General features: G+C 38.8%; 1 protein-coding gene across 2 annotated transcripts in view; it reads right to left on the bottom strand.

Annotated features, from left to right (window-relative positions):
- Positions 1 to 2147: 2147 nt before the first annotated feature.
- Positions 2148 to 13561, bottom strand: part of LOC144977871 (uncharacterized) — a 29991-nt gene continuing 18577 nt past the window's right edge. For both annotated transcript variants that reach the window (XM_078923270.1, XM_078923271.1), the window contains 3 exons: positions 7395 to 7548; positions 5531 to 5704; positions 2148 to 2470 (listed from right to left, as the gene is read on the bottom strand). In XM_078923270.1, coding sequence (XP_078779396.1) covers positions 2341 to 2470; positions 5531 to 5704; positions 7395 to 7548 — 458 coding nt within the window. In that variant the 3' untranslated portion in view covers positions 2148 to 2340. The remainder of the gene's footprint in view (positions 2471 to 5530; positions 5705 to 7394; positions 7549 to 13561) is intronic.

Below are 13561 nucleotides of genomic sequence, written 5' to 3'. Positions count from 1 at the left end.
CAAAGTGCACACCACTTTTCTATCACTACCCCCCTCCCCGCCCCCTCTATTTATTTGAAATGTATTACACTAAAGTACCACCCTACTCACCATCATCATCATCATCATCATCATCATCATCATCATCATCATCATCATCATCATCATCATCATCATCATCATCATCATCATCATCATCATCATCATCATCACCATCATCATCATCATCACCATCATCATCATCATCATCAGCAACAAAAACAACGGCATAAAAAGCAACGACAACAAAATTTAAATCAGCATAATAAATAAACAAGCACATATAAAGACAAATATATTGATAAATAGATAAATAAATATAAATTAAATAAATGAATAAATAAAAAAGCTCAAGATCAAGATCAACCGCAGTTTTCTTAATGGCGCAGAGTAAATGTTTCACCATACTCAATGCGTTTTACAATATTATTTCCTCAGTGTGTCAAATCCATGGTATTACGAAGTTTTGGCTTCATTTTCAGAACTTTCTGAGTATTTCTAAGTCTTTAAAATTGATTGAAAATGAAAGTTGATGCCAGACTATATAATCGGAAGGATTTTGAAGTGTTATATGATCAATCATCATCATCATCATCGCTTTTCACCTGGGTCAGATATAGGCACAGACAAACAGTTTCATTCTTATCTATCATCATCATCATCATCATTGCCTTTTTCACCCTGGTCAGGATATAGGCCACAGACAAACAGTTTCCATCTTCTCTATCACATATTTTATTGCTTTTTCACCCTGGTCGGTATTGCACAGACAACAGTTTCCATCTTCTCTATCATCATCATCATATCATTGCCTTTTTCACCCTGGTCAGGATATAGGCCACAGAAAACAGTTTCATCTTCTCTTCAATCATATCATTGCTTTTTCACCCTGGTCAGGTATTGGCCACAGACAACAGTTTCCATTCTTATCTATCATCATCATCATCATCATGCCTTTTTCACCCTGGTCAGGTATAGGCCACAGACAAACAGTTTCCATTCTCTCTATCATCATCACCATCATGCTTTTCACCTGGGTCAGGTATAGGCCACAGACAAACAGTTTCATTCTTCTTATCATCATCATCATCATTGCCTTTTTCACTGGGTCAGGTATAGCCAGCAAACAGTTTCCATCTTCTCTATCGTGAGCTAACGTTTTAATCTCATTCCAGGTCTTACCACTTCTCTGTATATCAGCTTCTTTAATTCTTCTCCATGTTCCTCGTGGCCTTCCCCTTGATCTTCTGCCCTGAGAGTTCACCCTGCAAAGTCAAAGGTCTTGAGGATAGGTACGCGTCAAAGGGAGCAGATCAAAGTAAAAGATCAGGAACTCGAAGATATATATGATCATTATGAGTTAATTTGTTGATTTTATAAGTTAACTATACCGACTACCATTTTTATCCCTTAAAAATTACGAACTTTTAGATTTTTAATTAGGCATGTCTAGTTCAATGTATTTTTTTATACAGAAATAATTTTGTTTCCTCGGATGACTATCATCTTAGTCAGATCAACATTTATAGCAGCGGGATCTTAAGCGGAGACTAATGTATTATATTGGGTGAACAAGTTGAATAGGGTCAATTTTTAAGACATTTTGTTTAAATTCTTAGGTCATTTGTGTGAAAAAGATCTAGATCGTTTAGAAAAAAAATGTGTTATGGGCACTCGTATCAATAATGATGGGAAATATAAGGTATGGAGAAGTGACAGATGGAAACAGAGAATTAAAAATATTGAGGTGTCAGAGAAAAATGGGGACCCAACTTAAGTGGCACCCTCTGCCTGGATGAGAGAGAGAGAAATAGAGAGAGAGAGAGGGGGGGGGGGAGAGAGAGATTGGGGGAGAGAAATAGACAGTGAGAGAGAGTGGGACAGAGAGTAAGAGAGAGGGAGAGAGAGGGGAAAGAGTGTGTGTGTGTGTGTGAGAGAGAGAGGTGGAGAGGGAGAGAGATAGAAAGAGAGAGAATGATTTGGAGAGAGAGAGAGAGAGAGAGAGAGAGAGAGAGAGAGAGAGAGGGTGAGCGATTAAGAGATTAATTTTTGCTTGATACAGACTGTGTTTTACAAAGTTGCAAGACATCAAAAATAACTAACCCCCCCCCCACACCCCCCACTCCCCCTCCGCCCTTTTTTTCTTGTTCACCCGATATAATAATAACCAAACACAAACAAAACAAAAAAACTATAATACAAAGCGCCCATCAGACGGCAGCAGCGCACGCGTCATGGAGAAATCAATCCAACCACCCCCTCCAAACACGCATTACGATTTTACACTGCAGCAGGACTGTTAACAATGACGTCATATCTCCATCAAGGGCACATGGTTCCCGCCACGAAGCTGTCCAAAACTGGGATCCGTGGAACCTTGTCGCACTTGGCTGTTTTGATGGAATCGATTACAGTCTGACACACGGTGGTTCCACAGAACATGGACAGGCAGCTGGGGGGAACAAAAATATGATGTTAGGAGAGAGGGAGAAAGAGAAAGAGGGGGGGGGGGAGAGGGGGAGAGAGAGAGGGATAGGGAGAGAGAGGGGGGAGAGATAAAGTGAGTGGTGATGGAGTCGATTACATTCTGACACACGGTGCTTCCACAGAACGTGGACAGGCAGCTGGGGAAATAGCGAACAAAAATATGATGTCAAGAGAGAGGGAGAGAGGGAGAGAGCGAGGGAGGGGGGAGAGAGAGGGGAGGGGGAGAGAGAGAGATAAAGTGAGTGGTGATGGAGTCGATTACATTCTGACACACGGTGCTTCCACAGAACATGGACAGGCAGTTTGGGAAATATCGAACAAAAATATGATGTCAAGAGAGAGGGAGAGAGGGAGAGAACGAGGGAGGGGGGAGAGAGAGGGGGGGGGAGATAGATAAAGTGAGTGGTGATGGAGTCCATTACATTCTGACACACGGTGCTTCCACAGAACATGGACAGGCAGCTGGGGAAATAGCGAACAAAAATATGATGTCAAGAGAGAGGGAGAGAGCGAGGGAGGGGGGAGAGAGAGGGGGGAGAGAGAGAGAGAGGGTGAGAGAGAGAAAGTGAGTGGTGATGGAGTCGATTACATTCTGACCCACGGTGCTTCCACAGAACATGGACAGGCAGTTTGGGAAATATCGAACAAAAATATGATGTCAAGAGAGAGGGAGAGAGGGAGAGAGAGAGGGAGGGGGGAGAGAGAGAGAGATGAGAGGGGAGAGGGAGAGAGAGTTGTGATGGAATCGATTACATTCTGACACGTAGTGCTTCCACAGAACATGGACAGGCAGCAGGGGGAACAAAAATATGATGTCAAGAGAGAGGGAGAGAGAGGGGGGAGAGAGAGGGGGAGAGAGAGAGGGGGGGAGAGAGATAAAGTGAGTGGTGATGGAGTCGATTACATTCTGACATGTAGTGCTTCCACAGAATACGGACAAGAGCTGCGGGGAATATCGAACAAAATTCTGATGTCAAGAGAGAGGGAAAGAGAGATAGAGGGGGGTGGGGCGGGGGGAGAGAGAGAGAGGGGGGGAAAGGGAGAGAGAGAGAGAGAGAGAGAGAGAGAGAGGGAGAGAGAGAGATAAAGTGAGTAGTGATGGAGTCGATTACATCCTGACACGCACGGTGTTTCCACAGAACATGGACAGGCAGCTGGGGAAATATCGAACAAAAATATGATGTCAAGAGAGAGGGAAAGAGAGAGAGAAGGGGGGGGGGGAAGAAGAGAGAGAGAGGAGGAGGAGAGAGAGATAAAGTGAGTGGTGATGGGTTCGATTACATTCTGATACACGGTGCTCACAGAACATGGACAGGGAGCTGGGGGAAATAGGGTACAAAATGGGATCTCAAGAGAGAGAGAGAGAAGAGAGAGAGAGAGAGAGAGAGAGAGAGAGAGAGAGAGAGAGGGTGAGATAGATAAAGTGAGTGGTGATGGAGTCGATTACATTCTGACACACGGTTTTTCCACAGAATACGGACAGGCAGCTGGGGGAAATTGTGAACAAGATGGCAAGAGAGGGAATCAGGATTATACTAAATACAGCACGGCCTTTGTTTTGTTTTGTTCGTTTTGTTTGTTGTTTTGTTTTTTGTTGTTTTATTTTTGTTTGTTTTTTTTGTTTTTGTTTTGTTTTTTTTTTTTTTGTTTGTTTTTTTTTGGGGGGGGGGTTTTGTTTTTTTTTTTTGTTTTTTTTTTTTTTTGGTCTGGTTTGGTTTATTTTTTACACGGGGCTTTAAACTGCATCCAAGAGAATGATACTAAGGGACATGACTATGTTTATTGATCAAACTTTTTAAAGCAAACAACGGTTACGTCCCTTCAATTTATTCTATGAAACGCCAAAAATATTTGCTCCAAATGTGAATCATTGCCTTGATGGTATGCTATGTGGTTCCATTTTCCTCTTCCTCTTTAACAATTTTTTTATGCAATATGCTTTTGAAATAATCTTTTGTTGTTTTTTTTTCTTATATTTTTTAATAAACAAACAATATAAAATGAAAATAAAATAATAAATGATTAACATTAAAAATAAAAACAAAATAACCCCTTTATTTATCCCATAGGGGAAATTTGTATCTAGGGTCTATTCCAAGCAAAGACTAGAATAACCCAGAAGTCAGCCGCATGCAGTGCAGCGCCGCAAATTGAGCTAGGGCGAGATGACTTGCTCAAGGCCATATAGCGCAGCGGCGGGTAATCGAACTCGGTACCTTTCGGGTACGAATCGAAGACGTACCTCTGAACCACGCTGTTAAACAAACTTCTAGCATAAATATAGATTTTTTGATAATTTTACTCAGTAAAGATTTCAGACAAATGTCTTGAGTGCTATAAAGTGCTGTAGTTTGTTTTAGTCAACAGGTCGCCTTAACTAGAAGCTAAAGAAACAACATTTTGTTTCAGAAAAATATAAAATGAGCTTCAGTCTGTGATTTGTAAGATTAGCCCATATGATTGATACGATATTATAGAAGTAACGAAATTGACGTTACTCCGCTCTTTGTTATTATTTTTATACAGCCATTTTGGTGGTTAAAATTCACTAAATTGTATTAATCGGACTATTAATGTTTAAAGTTACAAATAGTTTTGTGTTTTTAGTACGTTAGTGGGAGTGTGCGGATATGTGGTCTTGTGGTATGATACTCGCTTTCGGATTGGAAGGTCCTGGGTTCGAGTCATGCTCGGTGCATAGTTGAGTCCTTGGAAAAGGCTTTTTACTCACATTCTCTCGCCGTACTCCGTACTCAGGTGTAAAATTAATACCTGACCGTTAACAGCGTGGTCTCTGTCGGAAAAAAATTGCAACATCGACTAACAGGCTACATGTCTTGTCCTTCTTGTTAAGTGTTGCTGTTGGTCAGGGACCCCTTGTAAAGCTCTTTGAGCACGTTTAGTGGAAAATGCGCTATATAAAATCTCAACTTTTTTAAAAATATATATAATCCGGTTGGCAGACCATGTGAATATTTTACCTAAACGCATGTCATCAATGATTACTATTTTTTCTTTTACTTACGAGTTGAAGAGTCCCATGATCTTCTCGCCGGACTTCGTGTCGTCAAAGCACCGGATGAACCGAGGAGTCTTGAGCATCCAAAAACAATTGTCGAAAGCGTCCTTGACCTCCGGATCGTCAGCGCATGCGCCGAGGATAGGAGCAGACGCGGCGCACTCGTTGTTGGGCTCTGGCCTTGAATGACATTGTGGGAGAAGATGGGAGATTGATAATGGAATACGAGGGGTGGGTGTGGGGAGGTGGATCAAGTTTAGTAAGAATAAGAAGGAAAATAATGTTTTAAATCAGACAACTACGGTAATCAAGTGATTCTTAGAAAACAATTTTTGTCTGAGCGATATGTGACTGAAAATTCACATGATAATTAAAAAAAAAAAAACACGACGTATTATGACGCTTTACCCCGTCTAAACAGGCACCAAGCGATTTATATTGACATCAATAGGCTTCAACAGTCGTGACGTCACTTCCCTTGTAATGACGCATAGTAACTTAGTAACTGGTTCTAAGCTATCGGAACAATGGCGGATGCCCTAATGAAATATTTCTCCGATGAGCATAAAAGTGTATCCAGAGGAGGAAAAACATTATAAATCTGATCATGTTTTGACTTTTATACATTCTGATAACATGACATGTGGGAAAAAGTTCTGGCCAGCATGAAGAATAAGAAGTACCGATTTTCTTTGTTTAGAACCAAGCTGCTGGTTGCTGGGCGGACGTGTTATCAGACTATTGAATATTATTGATATATATACATAAACAAACAAATCATGAATTAATTACATTTGGAACAAGTGGGTTCTTTGTTGTGTTTTAAAATATTGAAGGGGTATACAATATACTTAAATATTCTTTCTTCTTCTAGATTCCATGCCTGGTCCAGGCTTTGGATACTGCATGAATTATCTCTCTCCATTCCTCCCTGTCTCTTGCTTTTTCAAACAGCTCTTGGATTGTTAGGTTGGTGAAGCCCTTCAGTTGGTCTATGAGTGTTTTTCTTTGTCTCCCCGGGCGCGTTTACCTGGTATTTTTCCACAACTTGCCAGGTATTCATTCTTATCTTTCCTTACTATATGTCCGAAAAAGGATAGTTGTCAATCCGCTATTAAGGGCATTAGTTTCCTTTGTTGGTATGTTTGTTTTAGCACTTCTTCGTTCGTTTTGTGTGCAGTATACGATATTCTCTGCATCCTTCTCAAACACCACATTTCAAAAGCTTCAATGTTCTTTTGTGTTTCTGCATTTGTAGTCCAGCTTTCGCATCCGTATAACAAGATTGGCCACACGTAGCACTTCAAGACTCGGAATCTAATCCCGAACGACATCTGTTTGTTTTTCAAAATGTTTCCGAGGTCCTTAAAGTGAATTGAAGTAGGAACAAAACATATCTCATCGTCTGATTTTTTAAACATTAAAATACTTTTTGCCATCTAGATAACTTAACTTAATACTGGGGAGTTGAGAGTGAGAGAGAAAGAGAGAGAGAGAGAGAGAGAGAGAGAGAGAGAGAAATCAAGAGAAAGAGAGAGAGAGACAAAGAAAGAGAGAGAGAAAAGAGAGAGAAAGAGAGAGAAAGAAAGAAAGAAAGAAAGAAAGAGAGAGAGTGTGAGAGAGAGATAAAAGAGAGAGAAAGAGAGAGTGAGAGAGTAGAGAAAGATGGAGAGAAAGATGGAGAGAAAGATGGATAGAAAGAGAAAGAGAGGAAGAGAGAAAGAGAGAGAGAGAGAGATAAAGAGAGAGAATGCTAGAGAGAGGAAAGAGAGAGAGAGAGAGAGAGAGAGAGAGAGATAAAGAGTGGGAGCGAAAGATAGGGAGTGAGAGAGAGAGAGAAAAGATATATATATATATATGAGAGACCCACTGATTCTGTGTGATCCCTGACATAAGAGCTCTGTACACCATCGATTGTTGCCTGTCCAGGAGTCCGACTAAACTGGATCCGACTGTAATCCCGTTGCTTTTCTCCATGGGTATCATCGCCATCACCTGACTGTCCGACAAAAACTCCACGGGTGCTTTGGGTGGGGAAAAAAACCCACAGAAACATGAATTACAAAAATAAAAACAAAACAAAAAAAAACACGAGCATTTATTCTGCCGTAATCTGGAAAAACCCATAATATTTGAAAATTTGGCCAGAAAACTTGTCCTTCAAATATCGATCGATTTAAATGACCTTCATCTTGGCAATAACTCTCAATCCTGGGACTTCACGAAGTCCCAGGTTTGAGAGTTTTTGCCAAGATAATGGTCATATAAATCGATCGATATTTAAAGGACGAGTTTTCTGGCCAAATTTTCAAATATTATGGGTTTTTTGCCAGAGTACGACAGTATTGATGACTTGCTTTTTCGGTCAAAATACTCGCAACATCCGCCAGCCGGATATAACGTACCAACACACAAAACAATGTGTAACCTTGAACGTTTCTAGTCTGATTGGTAGAAGTTAGTGAGAATTACTCATAAAAATGGATGGCTATAAACAATGGTATACTACTGAATGACGTCAATTTCGTTCCATCTATAGCCAGCGACAACCTAATTGCGAGTAACTTGTTACAGTGAATATACAGTAAAACTCATTAAGCCTTTTCTTATCAACTATAGGAAAATCGTCACATTCGTTACGATCCAACCAGCACTTTTATCATTCAGATTTCTTTTGTAAATCACACAATTTAAATAACAATGTTTTATTATAGCTATAAAAACGTGACACTGTGTTGTAGAGTTCATTTTGCTAATCAATATTGTGCATAGAAAGTACTTGTTGCTTTTCTGTTTGAGCAAGAAAAAACTATTTTTGTGTTGGGTGGTGTGTGTAAAATGTTGGGGAAAATTCTGAAAATGGCTGGTAAGGACAGAGTAAAAACGAATACACTTACGGAAAGTCTTATTGGTGACCAACGACTACCCTGGTAACTATTACCACCATTACTACAACAACTACCACTACTACCATTACTACGACAACAACTACCACTACTACCATTACTACAACAACAACTACCACTACTACCATTACTACGACAACAACTACCACTACTACCATTACTACGATAACAACTACCACTACTACCATTACTACGACAACAACTACCACTACTACCATTACTATGACAACAACTACCACTAATACCATTACTACGACAACAACTACCACTACTACCATTACTACGACAACAACTACCACTACTACCATTACTATGACAACAACTATCACTACTACCATTACTACGACAACAACTATCACTACTACCATTACTACGACAACAACTATCACTACTACCATTACTACGACAACAACTACCACTACTACCATTACTACAACAACAACTACCACTACTACCATTACTACGACAACAACTACCACTACTACCATTACTACGACAACAACTACCACTACTACCATTACTACGACAACAACTACCACTACTACCATTACTACGACAACAACTACCACTACTACCATTACTAAAACAACAAAACTACCATGACTACCATTACTACAACAACAACTACCACTACTACCATTACTACGACAACAACTACCACTACTACCATTACTACGACAACAACTACCACTACTACCATTACTACGACAACAACTACCACTATTACCATTACTACGACAACAACTACCACTACTACCATTACTACGACAACAACTACCACTACTACCATTACTACAACAACAACTACCACTACTACCATTACTACAACAACAACTACCACTACTACCATTACTACGACAACAACTACCACTATTACCATTACTACAACAACAACTACCACTACTACCATTACTACTACAACAACTACCACTACTACCATTACTACGACAACAACTACCACTACTACCATTACTACGACAACAACTACCACTACTACCATTACTACGACAACAACTACCACTACTACCATTACTACGACAACAACTACCACTACTACCATTACTACGACAACAACTACACTATTACATTACTACAACAACAACTACCACTACTACCATTACTACAACAACAACTACCACTACTACCATTACTACGACAACAACTACCACTATTACCATTACTACAACAACAACTACCACTACTACCATTACTACTACAACAACTACCACTACTACCATTACTACGACAACAACTACCACTACTACCATTACTACGACAACAACTACCACTACTACCATTACTACGACAACAACTACCACTACTACCATTACTACGACAACAACTACCACTACTACCATTACTACGACAACAACTACCACTACTACCATTACTACAACAACAACTACCACTACTACCATTACTACGACAACAACTACCACTACTACCATTACTACGACAACAACTACCACTACTACCATTACTACGACAACAACTACCACTACTACCATTACTACGACAACAACTACCACTACTACCATTACTACGACAACAACTATCACTACTACCATTACTACGACAACAACTACCACTACTACCATTACTACGACAACAACTACCACTACTACCATTACTACAACAACAACTACCACTACTACCATTACTACGACAACTACCACTACTACCATTACTATGACAACAACTACACTACTACCATTACTACGACAACAACTACACTACTACCATTACTACGACAACAACTACCACTACTACCATTACTACGATAACAACTACCACTACTACCATTACTACAACAACAACTACCACTACTACCATTACTACGACAACAACTATCACTACTACCATTACTACGACAACAACTATCACTACTACCATTACTACGACAACAACTACCACTAATACCATTACTACGACAACAACTACCACTACTACCATTACTACGACAACAACTACCACTACTACCATTACTACGACAACAACTACCACTACTACAATTACTACGACAACAACTATCACTACTACCATTACTACGATAACAACTACCACTACTACCATTACTACAACAACAACTACCACTACTACCATTACTATGACAACAACTACCACTACTACCCTTACTACGACAACAACTACCACTACTACCATTACTACGACAACAACTACCACTACTACCATTACTACGACAACAACTACCATTACCACCATTACTACGACAACAACTACCACTACTACCATTACTACGACAACAACTACCACTACTACCATTACTACGACAACAACTACCACTACTACCATTACTACAACAACAACTACCACTACTACCATTACTACAACAACAACTACCACTACTACCATTACTACAACAACAACAATAACAACTACTACTACCATTACTACAACAACAACAACTACCACTATTAACATTACTAGACCAACAACAACTACCACTACTACCATTACTACAACAACAACTACTACCATGACTACCATTACTACAACAACAACAATAACAACTATCACTTCTACCACTACAACAACAACAATAACAACTACTACTACTACTAACATTACTACAACAACAACAACTACCAGTATTACGATTACTACAACAACAACTACCACTACTACCATTACTCCAACAACAAGAACTACCACTACTACCATTACTACAACAACAACTACTACCATGACTACCATTACTACAACAACAACAATAACAACTATCACTTCCACCACTACAACAACAACAATAACAACTACTACTACTAACATTACTACAACAACAACAACTACCAGTACTACGATTACTACAACAACAACTACCACTACTACCATTACTACAACAAGAACTACCACTACTACCATTACTACAACAACAACTACCACTACTACCATTACTACAACAACTACCACTACTACCATTACTACAACAACAACCACCACTACTACCATTACTAAAACAACAAAACTACCATGACTACCATTACTACAACAACAACAATAACAACTATCACTTCCACCACTACAACAACAACAATAACAACTACTACTACTAACATTACTACAACAACAACAACTACCAGTACTACCATTACTACAACAACAACTACCACTACTACCATTACTACAACAACAACTACCACTACTACCATTACTACAACAACAACCACCACTACTACCATTACTACAACAACAACCACCACTACTACCATTACTACAACAACAACAACAACTACTACTACTCTATTATTACTACTACTACTACTACTACTACTACTACTACTACTACTACTACTACTACCACTAATAATAATAATAATAATAATAATAATAATAATAATAATAATAATAATAATAATAATAATAAATAATAATAATAATAATTGACTTCATCAATACGTGGACTGCGAGACAAGGGACAAAAAAACATTAGATTTATTCCTGTGTAATATTAAAAATAGTTATAAATGTTTACCCAGTGCCCCCTTAGGTTTATCTGACCACTGCATGCTCTTGCTACTCCCCACCTACCGCCCTGTTTTTAAACGTGTAAAACCAGTAAAGAAAAGTGTACAGATCTGGAACGGAAGTGTGTGTGAAGATTTGCGTGGTTGTTTTGAATGCACTGACTGGAATGTTTTTATCGAATCATGTGATAGTGTGGATGAGCTGAATGACTGTGTTAGTGAGTATTTAAAATTCTGTGAACAGCTAGTGTCTTGTAAAAAAAAGAAATAAAATATTATCCTAACAACAAGCCTTGGATAACAAAAGATCTAAAACTTTTATTGAACCAAAAGAAAACTCTCTATACTAGTGGAAACAAAAAAGATCTGAAAACAAAACAAAAAGAGATAAAGAGGGTAATATCTAGTTGTAGAGACAAGTACAAAAATAAAATTGAAAAATGCTTTTCTTCTGGGGATATACGGGACACGTGGCGGGGGCTTAAAACTGCTGTGAACTATAATCCAAATCCCACGATTATATCAGAAGATATCGAAATTGAAACTTTAAATAAATTTTATTCACGTTTCGACACAGCAAACAAATTTGATATTGAAAATGAAAAACATAAATTAGACAGGGCTTTGGAAGATGAAATGACTATTGAGGTCAGTGAAGAGGAAACGAGATTTGTATTTTCGAAACTAAACGAGAGGAAGGCTGCTGGGCCGGATGGATTGAAAGGAAAACTATTAAAAGAATGTGCCCATCAGCTTTCCCCCATTTATACACATATTTTTAACTGGTCCCTCCAATGCGTTTCGATCCCTGAAATTTGGAAAACTTCAAAAATTATTCCTGTTCCAAAAAAAGAAAAACTTGAAACTATGAACGATCTCAGACCTGTTGCACTGACGTCAATAGTCATGAAATCTTTAGAAAAACTTGTACTTGTTAAAATTAGGAATCAATTTGCTTACAAACCAGGACGTGGCGTAGAGGATGCCATTTTGCTGTTTACAAACAACATCTACAGGCATCTAGATCACGCTAGGAGCTATTGCAGATTGCTTTTTGCAGATTTTTCTTCAGCGTTCAATACAATGCAACCTCAGTTGGTTGTTCAAAAATTGACTAGTCTGAATTTAAACAAGTATATAATTGCTTGGGTGCTCGAATTTCTTACGGAGAGAGCACAATATGTTCAATTAGGACAAAACAAATCTTCCTGTATAGCTACAAATACGGGTGCTCCTCAAGGTTGTGTATTGTCCCCTGTATTATTCACAATATACACGAATGACTGTAGAAGTCAAAATCTGAGTGTACCTTTAATAAAATTTGCAGATGACACCGCTCTTCAAGGCCTCATAACAAATGGTAACGAAGTGGCTTATAGGCAAGAAATTGATAGATTTGTGTCTTGGTGTGATGCCCACCACCTAGAGCTTAACATAAGCAAGACAAAGGAGCTAGTGATTGACTTTAGGAGAGTGAAGGAACCGATAGAACCGTTAAAATTAAAGGACCAATTCGTTCAGCGAGTTCCTCACTACAAATACCTTGGTGTAACGATTGATGACAGGCTCAAGTGGGATGAACACTTGAAAATAATTAGGCATAAGATGTGCAGACGTACATATTTTTTATCAAAACTCTCTCAGTT

Source organism: Berghia stephanieae, chromosome 8 (assembly GCF_034508935.2).
Source record: "Berghia stephanieae isolate SIO BIC M18660-M18661 chromosome 8, UCSD_Bste_1.3, whole genome shotgun sequence".
Lineage (NCBI taxonomy): Eukaryota > Metazoa > Mollusca > Gastropoda > Nudibranchia > Aeolidiidae > Berghia > Berghia stephanieae.
The sequence above is the reverse complement of the archived record's forward strand: the minus strand, read 5'-3'. Positions and strand labels throughout refer to the sequence as shown.